Source organism: Littorina saxatilis, linkage group LG5, assembly GCF_037325665.1.
Source record: "Littorina saxatilis isolate snail1 linkage group LG5, US_GU_Lsax_2.0, whole genome shotgun sequence".
Classification (NCBI taxonomy): domain Eukaryota; kingdom Metazoa; phylum Mollusca; class Gastropoda; order Littorinimorpha; family Littorinidae; genus Littorina; species Littorina saxatilis.
Window position 1 is genome coordinate 53,707,722 of NC_090249.1, and position 20,716 is coordinate 53,728,437.

General features: G+C 40.1%; 1 protein-coding gene across 1 annotated transcript in view; it reads left to right on the forward strand.

Annotated features, from left to right (window-relative positions):
• LOC138967802 (uncharacterized) overlaps positions 1-20,716 on the forward strand; it is a 148,991-nt gene that overhangs the window by 102,299 nt on the left and 25,976 nt on the right. Inside the window, exons 8-10 of the mRNA XM_070340459.1 lie at positions 5,402-5,535; positions 13,285-13,435; positions 14,742-14,953. Coding sequence (XP_070196560.1) covers positions 5,402-5,535; positions 13,285-13,435; positions 14,742-14,953 — 497 coding nt within the window. The remainder of the gene's footprint in view (positions 1-5,401; positions 5,536-13,284; positions 13,436-14,741; positions 14,954-20,716) is intronic.

The following is a 20,716-nucleotide window of genomic DNA, read 5'->3' on the forward strand; positions in this document are numbered from 1 at the left end:
CAGAAAGTATGTTTGTTTAACCAAATGTGCAACAACAACAATCCAAAGATAGACAAACATTTTCTTTCAGAGAAACAGAAAAAACACCTTTGAGTTATCAGACATTTTAAACAGAGTAACACGAGAGGAAAGAAGATTTGCGCCTACTGACTGTGCGGTTTGGCGAAGATGTTCCCACTTTCCGCCAGAATAAAACTTGTCATGTAATTTCACGCCTAGAATATCTGCGGCCGGGGAGAGAGGCTAAGCACGAATGGTGAAAGTGCTGTCTCGCGCTTGTCAGGCGTCATAGTGACACTATCGGGGACCGCAGATCGAAGGGTCGGGGTTATTTCCGATCATGTTTTGTCGTTGGACGGCTGGGGTTCATAACGCATCATACAACGTGTCTTGTATTGCTTGGAAATGAAGGAATGAAACATAGGCAAAAAGGCGAATGAAGAAGAAGAAGAAGAAGAAGAAGAAGAAGAAGAAGAAGAAGAAGAAGAAGAAGAAGAAGAAGAAGAAGAAGAAGAAAAAAAAAGAAAAAAAGAGGGGAAAGGGGGCAATTGTTCAAGAAAGAAATCAAGGATAGCAGAAGAACTCAAACTTTAGAAAACAATTATACAGGTTTCAAAAGAAAACCAGTGAAACAAACAATTCCTCCAACGTTTATGGCTCTGTGGGACCGATGCAATATTGAAGCAAACAGAAACAGTCGTAACGGTTGTGAAGAAAGGTGTATCCATATGCGCTATTGAGAATAGAATGGATGAAGGAAGAAACAAATGGATAGACCAGTCAACTAACGAATCAGTCAATTAAGTAATCAATCAGTTAATAAACAGATTTTTCTGTCAATAAAGTAAATAACAGTAACTAGTATGTAGTCTAGAGAGAATGGGCAACGTTTACACAAATAACGCCAAAGACAACATTAGGGGACAGACTAAAAATCAAAGGCAACCATGCATGTTTGAAGAACGAAGAAATAGCAATAGAACAACAACAATAAAAATGCCATCAAAAGCATGGAATAAAAAGCTAATGAAGTGGAGCGAAGTGGGTGAATATTTCACACCAAATAAAACTCAAAGTCATTGTCAAAGAGGATCTGAGTCCCCTGTCTTTTTATATTTAGTCAAGTTTTGACTAAATATTTTAACATCGAGGGGGAATCGAAACGAGGGTCGTGGTGTATGTGCGTGTGTCTGTCTGTCTGTCTGTCTGTCTGTGTGTGTGTGTAGAGCGATTCAGACTAAACTACTGGACCGATCTTTATGAAATTTGACATGAGAGTTCCTGGGTATGAAATCCCCGAACGTTTTTTTCATTTTTTTGATAAATGTCTTTGATGACGTCATATCCGTCTTTTCGTGAAAGTTGAGGCGGCACTGTCACGCCCTCATTTTTCAACCAAATTGGTTGAAATTTTGGTCAAGTAATCTTCGACGAAGCCCGGACTTCGGTATTGCATTTCAGCGTGGTGGCTTAAAAATTAATTAATGACTTTGGTCATTAAAAATCTGAAAATTGTAAAAAAAAATAAAAATTTATAAAACGATCCAAATGTACGTTTATCTTATTCTCCATCATTTGCTGATTCCAAAAACATATAAATATGTTATATTCGGATTAAAAACAAGCTCTGAAAATTAAATATATAAAAATTATTATCAAAATTAAATTGTCGAAATCAATTTAAAAACACTTTCATCTTATTCCTTGTCGGTTCCTGATTCCAAAAACATATAGATATGATATGTTTGGATTAAAAACACGCTCAGAAAGTTAAAACAAAGAGAGGTACAGAAAAGCGTGCTATCCTTCTTAGCGCAACTACTACCCCGCTCTTCTTGTCAATTTCACTGCCTTTGCCATGAGCGGTGGACTGACGATGCTACGAGTATACGGTCTTGCTGAAAAATGGCAGCTACTTGACTAAATATTGTATTTTCGCCTTACGCGACTTGTTATTTCTGTCTCTTGGACAGAAAATAAGTGCTGGAGAGGTTTGACGTGCTATTGATTTATTCCGACGCGAAAGAAATGAAAGCGGGTTGAAACCCACAGGTTGCAGCCTCCAAGGCTTCTCACTTCATTTTTGCCTGGTCCCCTTCCTTTTTATATTTAGTCAAGTTTTGACTAAATATTTTAACATCGAGGGGGAATCGAAACGAGGGTCGTGGTGTATGTGCGTGTGTCTGTGTGTGTGTCTGTGTGTGTGTCTGTGTGTGTGTGTAGAGCGATTCAGACTAAACTACTGGACCGATCTTTATGAAATTTGACATGAGAGTTCCTGGGTATGAAATCCCCGAACGTTTTTTTCATTTTTTTGATAAATGTCTTTGATGACGTCATATCCGGCTTTTCGTGAAAGTTGAGGCGGCACTGTCACGCCCTCATTTTTCAACCAAATTGGTTGAAATTTTGGTCAAGTAATCTTCGACGAAGCCCGGGGTTCGGTATTGCATTTCAGCTTGGTGGCTTAAAAATTAATTAATGACTTTCGTCATTAAAAATCTGAAAATTGTAAAAAAAAATAAAAATTTATAAAACGATCCAAATTTACGTTTATCTTATTCTCCATCATTTGCTGATTCCAAAAACATATAAATATGTTATATTCGGATTAAAAACAAGCTCTGAAAATTAAATATATAAAAATTATTATCAAAATTAAATTGTCCAAATCAATTTAAAAACACTTTCATCTTATTCCTTGTCGGTTCCTGATTCCAAAAACATATAGATATGATATGTTTGGATTAAAAACACGCTCAGAAAGTTAAAACAAAGAGAGGTACAGAAAAGCGTGCTATCCTTCTTAGCGCAACTACTACCCCGCTCTTCTTGTCAATTTCACTGCCTTTGCCATGAGCGGTGGCCTGACGATGCTACGAGTAAAATGGCATTGCGTTTCATTCTGTGAGTTCGACAGCTACTTGACTAAATATTGTATTTTCGCCTTACGCGACTTGTTGTGTCGTCATATGCCAAAACGTCTGGCTCTATTTTGAGTCTTCTGTCGGTGCAGCTGAGTGAAAGATTTGCTACGCAGGACACACACACAAAAGTTAGATTGATACATTTTGAATCAGGGCTCCCCATAGCGCGCGTCCCTGCGTCCTATACGCAGTAGAAGCCGAAAACACGTAGTAGAAATATATGGAGGGGGTCCCTGGACGCACTAGATTTTAAAAGAGCGGGTCCTAGGACGCACTAAATTTCCTATATCGTGCGTACCGTAGATACCATTTTCAGACTGCAATCGACACTTCGCAGTACACTATACATGACCACAATGTTTTATAAGTACACTGGGGCTTTTGGACCCTTGGGATACTGCAGTGGGGGTCCATGTACCCTCTAAAATTTAAAAGTGGGGGTCCCGGGACGCATTAGGAGGGGCGTCCGTGGGAAGCCCTGTGAATGCTGCAAGGAAAGAAAGAAAAGCACTGGATTTTGTATGAATGGTATATTATGTCACGTCTATATTGCAACTGGTATGTTCAGGGTCGCACAAAACAGTTGAAATATCGATAATGAAAGATTGATAGAAGAACGTTTGTATTTCCAAATCCAAAAATGCATTCGCTCGGCTTCCTGGCCAGTGGGCGAAAACTGATTCTATCAAGATAAGTTTTGTGTGAATATTTGTTTGTCTGTACCGTTGGGTCGACATATATGTGAATGCATTGTTTTGTCAATAACAAACGTTCCAACAACCTACCTTTCTTTTTTTACATTTAGTCAAGTTTTGACTAAATGTTTTAACGTAGAGGGGGGAATCGAGACGAGGGTCGTGGTGTATGTGCGTGTGTGTGTGTGTGTGTGTGTCTGTCTGTGTGTGTGTGTGTAGAGCGATTCAGACTAAACTACTGGGCCGATCTTTATGAAATTTGACATGAGAGTTTCTGGGTATGATATCCTCAGACGTTTTTTTCATTTTTTTGATAAATGTATTTGATGACGTCATATCCGGCTTTTCGTGAAAGTTGAGGCGGCACTGTCACGCTCTCATTTTTCAACCAAATTGGTTGAAATTTTGGTCAAGTAATCTCCGACAAAGCCCGGACTTTGGTATTGCATTTCAGCTTGGTGGCTTAAAAATTAATTAATGACTTTGGTCATTAAAAATCTGAAAATTGTAAAAAAAAATAAAAATTTATAAAACGATCCAAATTTACGTTCATCTTATTCTCCATCATTTTCTGATTCCAAAAACATATAAATATGTTATATTTGAATTAAAAACAAGCTCTGAAAATTAAATATATAAAAATTATTATCAAAATTAAATTGTCGAAATCAATTTAAAAACCCTTTCATCTTATTCCTTGTCGGTTCCTGATTCCAAAAACATATAGATATGATATGTTTGGATTAAAAACACGTTCAGAAAGTTAAAACAAAGAGAGGTACAGAAAAGCGTGCTATCCTTCTTAGCGCAACTGCTACCCCGCTCTTCTTGTCAATTTCACTGCCTTTGCCATGAGCGGTGGACTGACGATGCTACGAGTATACGGTCTTGCTGAAAAATGGCATTGCGTTCAGTTTCATTCTGTGAGTTCGACAGCTACTTGACTAAATGTTGTATTTTCGCCTTGAGCGACTTGTTTGAGTTTGTATTTCCAGCAGAAATCTTGTAAGCGTACCAAGTTTTGAAGGAAGAGACTGATAATTGTGTTACTCTTGTCAGGTAGAATACAACGACATTAAAATGCTTTGAAAGTTATTGAAGGCGTGGAGTCTAGTGGTTCATGTACAAATAATTATTTGAGTCTTTTATACGCTAAATGTAAGGATATTTTGGCGCTCAGCTTTTTTATTTTACCTATCCCTACAACAAGGATAGCATGGTTGCTCCAAATAGATATAACAATTTTAGCAAAACGAACTAAAGTAATATAAAAACCACGTGCGAGCATTATTATGCTATCTAACCCCGTACAATCATACATTCTACAGTTGCTTAACTTAAATACTGTAGTGATATTTATCAAGGCAAAAACAGCACGATCGCCGCGACAACAGGGTTTAATGAATTGTTATCCAGGCTTTTGCCTATCTTTTAATATTGTATTATTCTGTGAAAATGTAGGTGTTTTACTTTGAAAGATAACGAGAGAAAGAGAGAGACGGACAGACAGAGAAATACAAAGAGAGAGAGAAAGGGAGACAGACAAGACAGACAGACAGACAGACAGACAGACAGAACCCTCGAGTGACCTTTCTTTCCGAGCGACAGGGCCTAAAATTAACAAGAACTAATCACTCAACCGAACGTTGAAATAAGTAAGCAAGCGAGCACGCATCCTGCTAACATCATTGATTGTCTAAATTGTAACCCAGCATATGATTTCAACTTTTCTTTTTACCCCGCATTTTTTAATCGGAGAAACCCAATTTGTATCCACAGTTGCTGGAGAAGCGTGTGTCTGTGATCAAGTCGAGTTCAGTGGAGCATTTCCTGGAGAAAATCAACCCTGACCTCCACGTCAAGACGCGTGACAGCTACGTTAATTCCACAGTGGAAGGTCTTCGTCTGCTGCAGTGAGTGGTGGCTTTATTTGAACCTTTCTGTTTTATGTGTGTGTGTGTGTGTGTGTGTGTGTGTGTGTGTGTGTGTGTGTGTGTGTGTGAATGTCTGTCTGTCCGTCTGTCTGTCCATCTGTCTGAACGTCTGTCTCTGTTGGCCTCTGTCTGTCTTTTTGCCTCTGTCTCTCTCCATCTCTCTCTCTCTCTCTCTCTCTCCATCTCTCTCTCTCTCTCCCTCTCTCTCTCTCCATCTCTCTCTCTCCCTCTCTCCCTCTCTCTCTCTCTCTCTCTCTCTCTCTCCCCCCTGTGAACAAGATAGAAAGAGAGCGAGACAGACAGACAGACGGAGAGAGAGAGAGAGAGAGAGAGAGAGAGAGAGAGAGAGAGAGAGAGAGAGAGAGAGAGAGAGAGAGAGAGAGAGAGAGACGCTTGACGCTTTGACGCTTTGACACTTTATTGTCATTAGCTAATAAAAGCCTTATAGACAAGGTAAAACAACAAGTTCTGCATCATTCATAAAAGGGGTAAAAGGACGAATGAACAAAACATTAATAACAACAAAAACATAGCAAACTAGTTTATGAGTACGAACAACAAACACACCGACACGAAAGCCATATGTAAACACAAATATCCAAGACTAAGGGTAAAAGCAAGGTATAGTATGTACACACAAAGGAAAATACTGATCCAACAGTTAACACACACTCATAAAATCAATCAATCTGCAGACCACAAATATTTAAAACCAATAAACCACTAGTCGGCGTTACCCTCGCGTGACTAGTAGGGGAACATGTCTAGATACATATCTATACAAAAACAACAATGGCTGCAGACGAACAAACAGAGAGAGAGAGAGAGAGAGAGAGAGAGAGAGAGAGAGAGAGAGAGAGAGAGAGAGAGAGAGAGAGAGAGAGAGAGAGAGACAGACAACAGAGAGACAGAGACAGAGAGACAGACAGAGAGAGAGAGAGAGAGAGAGAGAGAGAGAGAGAGAGAGAGAGAGAGAGAGAGAGAGAGAGAGAGAGACAATGACAATGACAATGACAAATTCTTTATTTACGAGGGTAGTGGCATAAGCAAACAAGTGCTTTTTTACATCCAGCCCTCGCCCATGGGAGGGTTTAATCTAATGATAATACGTTTTAAAAATGTTGGAATATCAATTAAAGAAGTAATACAAACAAACGATGAACAAGCAAACGATTAACAGACTAAAAAAACAAACAAAAATATACATACAAGCGAACATGACATATTATTGTCAAAGGCATAATGAAAACTGTATCAATCAAGCAAAAACGTGTGCAACTTCGAGGGAAGAAACATTCCGTGAACTGAGGAATCAATGGAACAACTACGTTGCAAATAATAACAATGTAGCATCGTTACATAAGTCATGTAATGAAATTAATTAGGTACATGTATTTACTGAAACGTGTAAAAGGTACAAATAAGGCATCAACAATATAAACATGTTCAGGCTAAGTGAGAACGAAATGTGCCATGTATAAGGAATGAGAAATATATGTCTTTAAAAGTCTTGGCATTGACGGAATGTCTGAGACCGCTTGGAAGCGAATTCCAAAGATTAGTCTCCGAAAAGAGTAGGCTGGACTTAAAAAGATCTATACGAGGCCGAGGAGCATACATTTTTGTTGGGTCTCTTAAATTGTGGGAAGTGAATTGAGAAGAAGAGGTGCAGGCGCTCTTCCAATTATGAGTTTATGCATCAAAACGCCTTTATTGTACATGCGTCTTGATTTAGGAGGAAGGATGTTTAAAAGTTTATAGTCTTCGTTGGAAACCGAGACTTGTAATAGAATAACTTTGATTGCTCTTTTATGTAAACTAAATAAAGGTTTCAGAGTTTTTGCACTCGCACAATCCCATAGTGTTGATGCATAATCAATGATTGATTGAATGTGAGCGTTAAAGAAAAGTTGCCTGCCATGCCTGTTCAATAAGTGTTTTATTCTGGACAGCAAGTAAAGCCTCTTGGAAAGTACTTTACATACTCCTGTAACGTGATCAGTCCACGATAAATCGTTATCAAGAATAACACCTAGAACTTTGTGTTTATTTCCCGCAGTGGGGCACTGCGGTTATGAAATTAAAGGCCCCTCCTGTTTTTGGAACCGCAGGAGCTTTCTAGTTTGCTGTTAGGTAGATTTTTGGTTCCTCTTTCCTGTCATGCTCTCTTTTTCTTCATGAATTCTTTTCTTTTTTCTGCCTTCTTGCTCATTCACCTGTATTTTTTCCAAAAATCTCTTCTCTTGCCGCTTGTCTCGCGATTCATGTATAGTTTAATCTGTTAGTGTTCTGATGTAAGTCCAGCAGTAGATAGGTTAAGCCTATTTTAACATACTGGAAACTGGTAATCTTCCAGTAGGTATTAATTTAGTTTTACTAAAGCCTGCTGGGACACAAGTAATGGGTTAGTGCATTTGTAAACAGGAATCGCTTGACAAGTGGCCCCCTTCATCCCCCCCTTCCTCGTCCTGATATGGCTCTGCGTAGTCGGCTGGACGTTAAGCAACAAATAAACAAACAAAAAACTTTGTGTTTATTAACTTCTTCAACAATGTGATTATCAATCGTTAAAGGTGGAAGTTTAGATTTTAACTTTTGGCGTTTTTGTCTGGTGGTAATAAGCATGCTTTTTGTTTTGTCTGGATTAAGAGCCATGTGGTTTAATTCGGTCCATGCTAAAAGCTCGTTAACAATTTCTTGAAGTTTATTTGACAATACCTTCACATTTGAGTGGGAAGTGTGAATAGTGGTATCATCAGCGAAGAGTTCACAGTTACTGCTTATGTGTAGGGGAAGGTCATTAATGTAAATGGTGAAGAGAAGAGGGCCGAGTACAGATCCCTGAGGAATGCCGTAACCTACCGACTGCATGCTAGACATAGAGCCGTTGGCGCACACAGCTTGTACTCGATCAGAAAGAAAAGACTTGATTAACGATATTGTATTATTTCTAAGGCCGTACAGTGCGAGTTTCCTAAGAAGTAGGTCATGATGAATCACATCAAATTCTTTAGCAAAGTCAACGAAGAGAGCAGCACATAATTTATCTTCGTTAATCTTGCTCAACCACTGATCAACTAGAGAAACAAGTGCTGTGTGGCATGAATGATGAGTTCTGAACCCCGACTGATTTGGGTGAAATAAAGCATTTTTGTTAAAATGTGACATAATAAACTTGTTAATATGTTGTTCCAACGGCTTTGATAAAACCGATAAAATAGATATTGGCCTGTAATTGAAGAGTTCTGTTTTAGCCCCTGACTTAAAAAGTGGAATAACTTTAGCCTGCTTTAACACAACTGGAAAATAACACAAAGAGAGAGAGAGAGAGAGAGAGAGAGAGAGAGAGAGAGAGAGAGAGAGAGAGAGAGAGAGAGAGAGAGACACACACAGAGAGACAGAGAGACAGACAGAGAGAGGGGGGGGGGAGACTAACAGATTGACGGTTAGGGAGGGCAGTGTGAAGTGTAACGGAAAGGGGACAGCGTAGTTGCCATCTGTCATGTGGACACACCATCTCCTGTCCCCTTCCCGTCGCCGTGCCCTGAATTTCCCCTTACACTCACACGTCCACGGGGATACGGGGTTAGAACAGATCCTTGTCCATTTCTTTGGCACCTTGAATGTTCCCCTACATTTTCACGGCCGCGGGAAAAAACCGTGACCTTGCAGATAATATCATGAAGAAGTATCAAATCAAATAACATTAGCTTGGGCACATCGGGCGAGAACACGGTTTGTTTCATTAATTGAAAGACAGGTTCTTTTCTGTTTCCTTGAGGCCTGCATTTTGTCCTGGGCCTACCAGCTCAGGAGGGGCCGCTCTGTCGTTGTGGTCTTTAATTCCTGTTACCGTCGAAATGTTACGGGAATACGAGTTAAGAATACATCTCTTTTTGGTTTGTTCATGGCCTGAATTTTCCCTTTACAATCACCCCGTCATATTGAAATTAGCCAATTAATTATTTGGCCATAACAAGCCTATCTGTCATGCACTGCCAGGGCAGAACCAACAGCCTTTTCGCGGTCTCTGTCTCGTCGCTAAATCAAATGATGTAATGAGATCTGCCATCGACCAGTCTGCCTCTGGCTTCAGGCAATCGCTGACACTTCATTTGAAGACTTCGCATTTTCGTCAAAAGTGTCAGTGACACAGTTCCTGCAGATGGTTCTCTGACTGAGGGAAAAGGACATTTACCAGGCACAGAACCCCCTGAACAGATAGACTGCAAACGTTTCAAAATTTAGAATAACAAAAACAAGAACTATAGGTTAGTGTAACGTTTTTGAGATAAGCTCATGATTTGTACCATAAGTTTGTGTTTGTCTTCTTAAAAGACCACTGGGTCGACGTTCTGTAAAAATAACGTTTTCTTTTGTCAATAATTCAACGTTCCAATAGCTTACCATTCTTGTGATTTGTTTAATTCTAAATTTTGGAACGTCAGCAGTCTATCTGTTTTGGGGGTTCTGTGACTGGTACATTTCTAGTTCCTTGGGCACACGAACATAAAAAGGACCGGCTCTAAAACCACGCAGGGTGTCCTAAAGTGTGTCCAGACGTTCAGGCTAAATGGTCCCTCACACCCATCCTCGCGGGGCAGCACTTAAGTTCTCAGAATGCAGTCAGCTGTAAAAGGTACTCCCCGCAAATAGTTTGTAAAGCATACATCATCACAGCCGACAGGCACTTAGTTCAAGAAAACGAGTAATAGTACAAATGGGAGGCCAGGAAATGTAGAAGAATCTATGAAAACCCGTCTGGCACGTGCATTTCGGAGCAACGAATCTGCTAATACCCGCTGGTTAGATGATGCTGTCTTTAATGCAGACATATTTAAGTTACCATCTTGCCATTATGATGTTACCGAACATGTGCATGACATTTCAACGGCCCTGTCTACAATCAAATGACGAGCTCACTGCATGCCATTTCAACGTCTAAGCTAGGCAGCCAGTCCAAAATATGTTCCAGGTTTGCAGACCAAAGCTAGAACTTAGCTAATGGTCCAAGGGACGGATGGATGTCGTGCAGGTCTTGTTGCCGTTAGTGGGCCTTAACTCCTCAGCCCAATTGATCCTGTGCCCCCCCCCTCCTCCTCCCGTAATTTCCGGAAGGGGTTTTCACAGTCTGAGCAGACTACTCCCATCATTACCTGGCGCCTGTCCCTTTTCCGATGCCCGCCACTGTGTCGGCTGGTGTCGTTAGTTGCACATCTCCCTGTCATTTTCCCACTGGCAAAACTCGTCAAGTCCTTCATATAAGATTAGTGAACCAGATACTACATAAACTCACAAACGCGTACACCGAGTCCCATTTCGGTGAGAGAATCCTGACATTTCACGACGATATACAATGTTGATAATGTGTCGGTGAACGCTTGAAATGTGCTTGTCAGCCAAATCAACACATTAGAATACGTCTTATATTGATTAACACTTCGAGCTCATCGGATAAATGTACTCGCAACAACATGAATCGGTGAACGCTTCAAACGCATTTGCAATCCGATTAAAACACGATAAATTTAATGCAATGATAAACGCTTCAAGCAAATCAGATCAACACGTCAAATATTGCAAGAATCATTGACGACTTCAGGGTCGTGTGTTAATCTAATGAATACACCAAATCCTGCATGATTGTATAGATGAAAGCTTTTCTTGTTTGATACATTTGCATGGGGATCTTTTTAAACGAATGTGTCAATCAGATCAAACACCAGATATTGCATGAATCGTTGAAGACTACAAGATCATGTGTTAAACCGGTCAATACACCAGATCCTGCATGTATATATTCAAGTTTTACAAATATGATACATCTGCATGTAACGATGATCTCCTCAAGCTCATGTGTCAATAAGATCAACACACGAGATATGCCGTGTGTTGACAAAACGCTTTTTAACTCATAAGATCAGTACGCCAGATAGAGTCATCCTGGGCCTGCAGCCAACCTCCTCTTCGTTCGCCACGCAATTCTCCTTGCTCAGGGCCCTTGCTTCTTGCGGCCTCATTACGGCGAGGGTGTGTTAAGTGCGCCAATCAATTATTATTTGAAAATGTTGCCTCTCTAATGGGCTGCGCTCTTGACAGTGTAGTTCAGTGCTGGCCCCGGGGCAAGAAAATTTGATACAAGCTGATCCAAACATTTGACAGAGCACTACGGCGGTCTTGCTTATTATGGGGTAAAACTCCAGCAGTCTAAAAAATATATGCAATTACTGGAGGTTGTGGAGCAGAAAAAAACCAAACAAAAAAGCACCCACTGAGCTGTGGAAGGGAGGTTTTTAGTCAGTATGATGATAACTTTGGCTTGCACGTTATGTTGACAACCCTTAAAATGTCAGGCTTTCTTCAAAGTACGTCCTTTGATAACCAAAAACGTAGCTGGTATGCTTTATTGTTTTTTCACGTGCCGTGACTTTGTTTTCAGTCATCTAACTATGCCTTGAGCGTTCTACTAACATTCTTTCAAACCTTGCTATTCACTGACAGTCTATCGAATGATTCTATGAGAATAAACATGCCTGAAGTGTTGCTTTTCACAAATGGCGTGGCTGTTCGTCAGTCATGAGGGAGCCAGTAGACACTTCATTAGCCTCTTCCCTGACCTGTCTCCCTGTGGTGATTCTCCCCCTGAGTTCAGCCATCTTTCATCTCCGCTAGCTTGCTTGTCCTCAGACGCCGGCGACGCGCGATGGTTATCGGGGCTGAGTGCGTTTTAATCTCGCTTTTGAAGAATCCCTTGGGGTTCTTAGAATAATACAAAATAAACCATCTTGGCTTGTATTGCCTTGCCTTTGGCTGAGTAGTGTGACAGATTTGCAATTGGTCCCCTCAACCCATACTCCACCAGCGTTATTCATGACAATAACCACAATAACAATACTTTAGTGTCCATCACAATGTTACATTAACATTAAATTTGTTTTCTTTGACACACCCAGCCTACATGCACACGATTTTAACCCAAACATTAAATAAGAATTATTAAGACATTCAACAAGACAAAAACACATACAACACATGCCAAGGTGACAAGACTGTCCTTTTCGATAACGTTAAACCTACAGATAATCCAGAGAAATGTCCGGTATTTGAGCGGTCCCTCAAATAACCCGAATAAAGTCCACAGCCGGTCGTACATACTGGTTGCCGTCTCGTTTGGTGGGTTTGTTTCCTTAAACTATAACGTTCTATTTGTGTTTGAGATTTGGTTAAAACTGGCTGGTGTAGCAAGTTTCTGTGAGCGCAAGTACTGGCACTTACACAGAACTGTCGATATTACTAATGACTTACACGATCACTGACTTTCCAACGAGAGCTATGATGGTGACGACGACAACGACAGTGAAAACAACGATGACAATGATAATAATGACGATGACGACGATGTGAACACTGATGATGGCAACACAGACAACGACGACAAAGAATAGGAGGAAAAGAGGAATAATGAAAATTGTAAAGAATGAACCAAACCTGCATGGTTACGGTTGTGTTCTCTTTTTGTTATAACGAGGAATAGGATATTGACTCCTTTAATTAACAACACCAAGTTGTAAACAGTCATGTTGTCCTATACAATTGTTGTTATAATCGTTGACAGGCAGGCAGGGTGTGCCGAAGAATATTTTCCATTTTTATGTAACATGTTAATGGACAATTAAGTGCTGTTATTTTTATTATTGTTATTGTTATTATGACTGTCTTTGTGTGCAGGTCTGGCCAGACGGATGTGTACCTGGACGACTATCACCTACTGGAGTACGAAGTGTCGCGCATTGACAAGGAGTGCACGGTGCAGTTTGTGGGCAAGGGGTTCGGCTCCGATGGTTATGCCATTGGCCTGCGCAAAAACTCATGGATGAAGGTATGCTTAGTTAATTATTTTCTGTCAGTTTTTGAAGTCATTTGAGCAAGCTAAGTTAATTTTGCTTTTACACACATTGTAAAGAGAATCTCAAACAAATGAGGCGGAGTGCTGTTAACAAATCTTATTAAAAAAACAAGTCGCGTAAGGCGAAATTACTACATTTAGTCAAGCTGTGGAACTCACAGAATGAAACTGAACGCACTGCATTTTTTCACAATGACCGTAGTCTGCCGCTTGTGTAAAAGGCAGTGAAAGTGACGAGCCTGTTTAGCGCGGTAGCGGTTGCGCTGTGCTGCATAGCACGACTTACTGCACCTCTCTTCGTTTTAACTTTCTGAGCGTGTTTTTAATCCAAAAATATCATATCTATATGTTTTTGGAATCAGGAACCGACAAGAAATAAGATGTAATTGTTTTTAAATCGATTTCGGACATTTAATTTTAATCCAAATTTTTATATTTTTAATTTTCAGAGCTTGTTTTTAATCCGAATATAACATAGTTATATGTTTTTGGAATCAGAACATGATGACGAATAAAATAAAAGTAAATTTGGATCGTTTTATAAAAAAATAATTTTAATTACAATTTTCAGATTTTTAATGACCAAAGTCATTAATTAATGTGTAAGCCTCCATGCTGAAATGCAATACCGAAGTCCGACCTTCGTCGAAGATTGCTTGGCCAAAATTTCAATCAGTTTGATTGAAAAATGAAGGTGTGACAGTGCCACCTCAACTTTTACAAAACGCCGGATATGACGTCATAAAAGACATTTATCGAAAAAATGAAAAACAAAGTCTGGGGATTTCATACCCAGGAACTCTCATGTACAATTTCATAAAGATCGGTCCAGTAGTTTAGTTTGAATCGCTCTAAACACACACACGCACACACACACACACACACACTCACACACGCACACACACACACACACACACACACACACACACACACACACACACACACACACACACACACACACACACACACACACACACACACCACGACCCTCGTCTCGATTCCCCCTCTATGTTAAAACATTTAGTCAAAACTTGACTAAATGTAAAAAGAGAAGTAAGCGCTCTAAATGCATACGACATGTGTAATAGAGTAAGTGAGAGTTATTCGGAACCAGTCTCCTGGCATCTGAGAGTATAACAAGCATTGAAATGAACAATCGAATTTCATCCTCATTGTTGGCAGAAATGGTTAACCCTTGTACAGTTTCTGTTTTAGTTAGTGTCCTTTTACTAGATTTGTTTTGTAAAAGATGGATTTTTCTTTTTCCATTTAAATCCAGACGGCGCTGTCAAACAAGATCCTGAGCTACACGGAGTCGGGATTCATGCAGGAAGTGAGTGAGAAGTACCTGAAACAGCCTCGTTGTGGCTACTTCCTCTCGGGCAGCGCGGTGCAGTATGGGTTAGAACACACTGGAGGTCTCTTTCTCATTCTCCTGTCGGCTGTCTTCGTCTCCATCCTGCTGCTTTTCCTGGAACACCTCGCCTACAAGTGAGTTTACATACAGACTCGGTTTAAGAATGGATTTATGTTTATCTTTGTGTGTGTGTGTGTGTGTGTGTGTGTGTGTGTGTGTGTGTGTGTGTGTGTGTGTGTGTGTGTGTGTGTGTGTGTGTGTGTGTGTGTGTGTGAGTGAGTGTGTGAGTGTGTTTTTTTGCCTTTCTCTGCCTCCTATGCCTCTCCTCTTTCGTTTCCTCTGTTGGCTTCTTTGCCTTTCATACATGTATAAGTTGTGTACTTTTTGACTCAGCAAAAAAACAAAACACATACATTATGTAAAAGGAAAAGTTCTCTTAAACCTTATCAATCAATCAATATCAATCAATATGAGGCTTATATCGCGCGTATTCCGTGGGTACAGTTCTAAGCGCAGGGATTTATTTATTTTTATTTTTTATTTTTTTATATGTTTTTGCCCAGAGTTCGTCTCTTCCCTCCCCCCCCTCTCTGTCTTTCTCTCTCTCAACAAGTTATGCTTATTTATTGAATATTATAATTATGGTAAGTATTAGTTTAAGGACTAGATGTGAGACAAGGCAATGTGCCTTCAACCTTTATCCTTGTAAAATAAGGTTCCTTCGTTCTTTCTCTCGCTCTCTCTCTCTCTCTCCTTCTCTCCCTCTCTCTCTCTCTCTCTCTCTCTCTCTCTCTCTCTCCCCCTCTCTCTCTCTCTCTCTCTCTCTCTCTCTCTCTCTCTCTCTCTCTCTGTCTATGTCTCTCTCTCTCTCAACTATTTGTACACCGATTTCCCTTCCCCTCCGATGGCCTAGCAATTAAACTTTCGTATTCGTATTCGTATTGTGTCTCTCTAATGCCATTGCCTTACTATTTTTTTCCGTTCTCTAACTAAATTGTGTTACTCTCTCAAATGCTTGTTTTCTCTTTCTTTCCGTTTGCTTTACGTCTGGCCAAACAAAGGAATAAACAGCCGTCTGAAGCGTGTCTTGCATGGGCTTTTTTGTTCAACGAACTGGTTGGGGCCAATTTCAATGCGAAGACGACACAGACTTCGGTTTAGTTCCTTGGTCTTTTTGAATAGGCTTACATCCTATTTGAAGCTGTACTGTTTGTTTGTTTGTTTGTTTGTTTGTTTGTTTGCTTGTTTGTTTTTTGTGTGTTTGTTTCTTTGTCAATCAAACGGCGGGAGGTATTCTGTAATGTTACTAAATGTATATTTATCACTTTTTCTGTGTCTGTTTCTAAATGTGCATGTGCTGTGGTCTTGTAGAAATGCTCACTGAAAACCAGGCAGAAACTCGCATCACAACACCTACGTTCTTATGTGTTTTAGCTTGGTTGTTAATTCATGTTTAAAAGGTCATGCTTGCAGGCTAAGACATTGTATGGTTTTGGTACAATCTGGAAATAATCTTTTGAAACCTGAATTGATTAAACTGGAAGAGACTATTATATGATCTTGTTCCGTAAAGCTAAACCGACCTCACATTTATCCCCACGTTTTTAACTAGTGAGATGCACTGACCACGACATTTTCTTCCGATTTTGTAACAAACACTTTTGACTGTTCATAACAACATTGAATCGTAATTCTGTAATACATAGTTTTAGGTCTGTTGATCCTTCAAGATTCTCTCATACTATGCAAACAAGCCAAGTGAGTTGCTTAGAGCGGTTGTGTGCAAAAATAAAGTGTGGTTTAGGGGTGAGTAGGGGCGAATGGCTATGCGGACCCTTGTCATCTTGCACTAATGCTGCACTTGTCTAGCCGGTGTCCCGTTAATCCCAAGAAATGAGGATCTGTAAAAAACAAAGTTCCTCTGTACCTGCTCCCATCTCTCTAGCTGTCTCTCTCTATTTCTCTATCTCTCTCTGAATCTGTATGTGTGTCTCTCGCTCTCTCTCCCTTTCTCTCTCTGACTCTGTATGTGTCTCTCGCTAGCTCTCCTCCTCTTTCTCTCTCTTTCTTGCTTTCACTGTTTCCCTGTCTTTGTATCCCCCTCTCTCTCTCTCTCTCTCACTCACTTTCTTTTTTTTTTCTCTCTCTCTCTCTCTCTCTCTCTCTCTCTCTCTCTCTCTCTCTCTCTCTCTCTCTCTCTCTCTCTCTCTCTCTCTCTCTCTCTCTCTCTCTCTGAAGTTTTTTACGCACTTACACACCTTAAGCAAACAGGCTCCCGGGGAATCGACGGCCTCGATGGTAGGATTCTTAAATTGTCAGCCCCTGTAATTTCTGAAACACTCACTTACCTTTATAATCTTTGTTTAGACAAAAATTATTTCCCAGTCGCCCTGAAACAGGCTAAAGTCATTCCTCTGTTTAAATCAGGTGATAAAAAAGACCCATCAAACTATAGGCCAATTTCAATATTGTCTGTTTTATCAAAACCACTTGAAAAACACATTAACAAACATATTCTAATGCATCTTAACCAAAACAATTTACTTCACCCTAAACAATCGGGTTTTAGAGCTAACCATTCCTGCCATACTGCCTTAGTTTCTCTTGTTGATCAATGGCTGGAGAAAATAAACGACAATGAATTCTGTGGTGCCATTTTTGTTGATTTTGCTAAAGCCTTTGACGTTATTGATCACACGTTATTACTGAGAAAATTTGCATTGTATGGCGTCGGAATCGAAACTGTCAAACTTATTAGTTCATTTCTCACCGGCAGACAACAGACTGTACTAACAAACGCCTCTGCGTCGAGCATGCAAGAAGTAAAATACGGTGTACCACAAGGATCGGTTTTAGGACCCCTCCTCTTCTCTATATACATTAATGACCTCCCCCTACATATTCAAAATGTATGTGAACTTTTTGCAGATGACACCACATTTCACTCCAGCAACACAAATGTAACTCGCTTATCAGAATCACTTCAAAGGAGTTTAAACCAGTTGACAGAGTGGACTGAACTAAACCATATGTCTCTTAACCCAAAGAAAACCAAATATATGGTCATAACAACAAGACAAAAACGCCAGAATATTTGTTCAGCTGGTCCTGCTTTAATGATAGATGGTGAAATAGTGGAAAAAGTCGACCATCACAAACTGCTGGGTGTTAATATCGATAACAACTTGTCTTGGTCAACCCACATAGAGCAACTTAGTAAAGTGGTGTCTAAGAAAGTGTATCTCTTATCTAGAATTAAACACTTCCTGAACTGCCAAACCAGAAAGTTATTCTTCATTGCTCATATTCAATCTGTTATTGATTACGCATCCACTCTATGGGACTCCGCAAGTGAAAATTCCTTAAAACCACTCAGCAGATTACATAAAAGAGCGCTAAAAGTAGTATTACTAAAGCACACTACCCTCACAGAGTTAGACTACATACATTTAGGGATCTTACATCTAAAGTCAAGACTGCTTTTTAACAAAGGAATCTTTATGCATAAAATCATATCCGAAACTCTACCCCAAACCATTTGTTCAAAGTTCTCTTTGAAGAATTCACACCACCTTATGAAATTTAACACTCCTCTTCCTAGGATAGACTTATTTAAGTCTAGTCTAGTTTATTCAGGTGGCCGTCTCTGGAACGCTCTTCCGAATGCCTTACGGGAAGCTACCAGCACAGATTCTTTCAAAAACAAATATATATCCCATTTAATGAAAATAGTATATTCTTGATTGTTATGTCCTTTGGGACACAGTCACTCACTTTTGATTTATTGTTTTGTTCACGAAATTATGATGTTCTGCATAATATCCATTGTCTTACAGAGTTGATGTACTATTGCATATAGTATTCTGACTCTAATTGACTTGCAAATTTTTACTTTGCACCTTGTCATGAACATTTATAAACTACAATGTTTCATATAATGCACTTATGTACATAAACTTATACTGTTTTACTAATTATGTAAGTATGTAGTAGTAGTTATTATAGTAGATTTAGTCCCTCTTTAGGGCGAGGGCCAGATGCAAAAAAGTATACCAATGCTTATTCTGTTACCCTCGTAAAATAAAGAATTGTCATTGTCATTGTCATTGTCATTGTCATTGTCATTTCTCTCTCACTCGCTCTCTCTCTCTCTTTCTCTCTCTCTCCTGCTATCTGTCCTGGTCTCTCTCTCTCTCTCTCTCTCTCTCTCTCTCTCTCTCTCTCTCTCTCTCTCTCTCTCTCTCTCTCTCCATCTCTTTCTCTAAGATAAATCTTCTTCTGTCTACTTGTCTGTGTATTTACCTCCCTATCGCTGTTTTAAGCATGTATCCTCTCCTCCCTCCTCCGCACCCTCAATCCTTCTCTGACGTGCTACTGTCTTTTTTGTAAAACAAAAGATAAAAAGGGTGTTAGACTGTAATCGGGTGGCTATATTACCATAGGTTCCAGATCCTTACCATGACCATACTCCCCCCTCCTGCCACTATTGCAATACTCCCTTCCCTTCTTCACTACCCCAGCGGTCCCTCACGAGACTATGTATTGATTATAATGGTCATTATTTATTGTGACAAATTGTCCACGTCTTAGCTGGCTGCCTCTTAGCTCCGGTTTCTTCTTTCTCTCCCTTCCGTCATTCTTCCGAATGGCTGCCTGCAAATGTAGTGCTGTGACTGCCCGGTCTTGGATGTGGAGAGACGTTTGTTTCTTAAAATTGCCCCGCTATCTCAGGCAAAACAATAATATATGTTAGTTTAGGGTAACGTGACAAAACAAGATAGGGTCGGTAGGTCGGCTTTGTTATATGTTTTTATCTGTTATGTTTTTATTTTTTTTTAGATTAAGTAAATTTTAAAGGAAGTTACGTCCCTTAGTCTTGGTATGGTTCGCAAAATGTGCCATAAGTTTTTTGGTTTTTTTTAGAAATAAAAAACAAGTTTTAGGGTCGGCGGGGAAAAAAATTGGGTCGCTTGGGTTACCCAAAACCAACATATTTTGTTGTTTGGCCGTACTACTCGTCTGAAGGCATGGCGACCAGTTCCGTCTTAGCTAGGCTCCAAACTTGGTTTTCGATCTTCTCTGTCCTTGCAATAGACGATTTTCGAAAATAACTGCGTTCGGTTTATATGGGTTGTGAAAGAGTTATTAATACCCTTGCTTTTCCTCTGACAAATAACTTCACACGTGCTCCTGTCAACGTGTTTCCGACACATCCCTCGCTAGTGATTGGCCCCTTCAATGTTTGTCCGAGTTTCGCAAACCATACAAACCCGACAAAGTTATTGTCGGAATTCGTCTATTGGGATGAACTGTGTCTGGTTCGCCCATTCCAAATGTCCTTCTGTAATATGACTATTGGGTTACGTTTTTTAATCGATCAGTGTCAAAGGCAATTGACTTGGTTTTGTCGTTCAAAATGTTTGCCTGGGCGCGTTCACTCGGTTATGCTAGGCTTCGTGATTGTTGAGTATATCTGCTTTCGTGTATATTTTGAACGCGTGAGTAAAATTGCTTTCATGTTACCCCTTGGGTGAACGCCATAGACAACAAAAGAACAGCCTCCTTCTCATGCTTTTTTGACCCTGTCTCTGCCTCTATCTGTCTGTGTGTCTGTTGCTCTCTCTCTCTCTCTCTCTCTCTCTCTCTCTCTCTCTCTCTCTCTCTCTCTCTCTCTCTCTCTCTCTCTCTCTCTCTCACTGTCTGTGTGTGTGTCTCTCTCTCTCTCTCTCTCTCTCTCTCTCTCTCTCTCTCTCTCTCTCCCCTCACTCGGTCTAGACTCTTTTTCTTCACCAAGAAACCGTAGACTATTGGCTATTATTCGAACATGAGGGAGTTTGCATGACTGCACACGTCAGTATAACATTTGTCATGGCGACAAAAAGCGATCTCAAATTCTA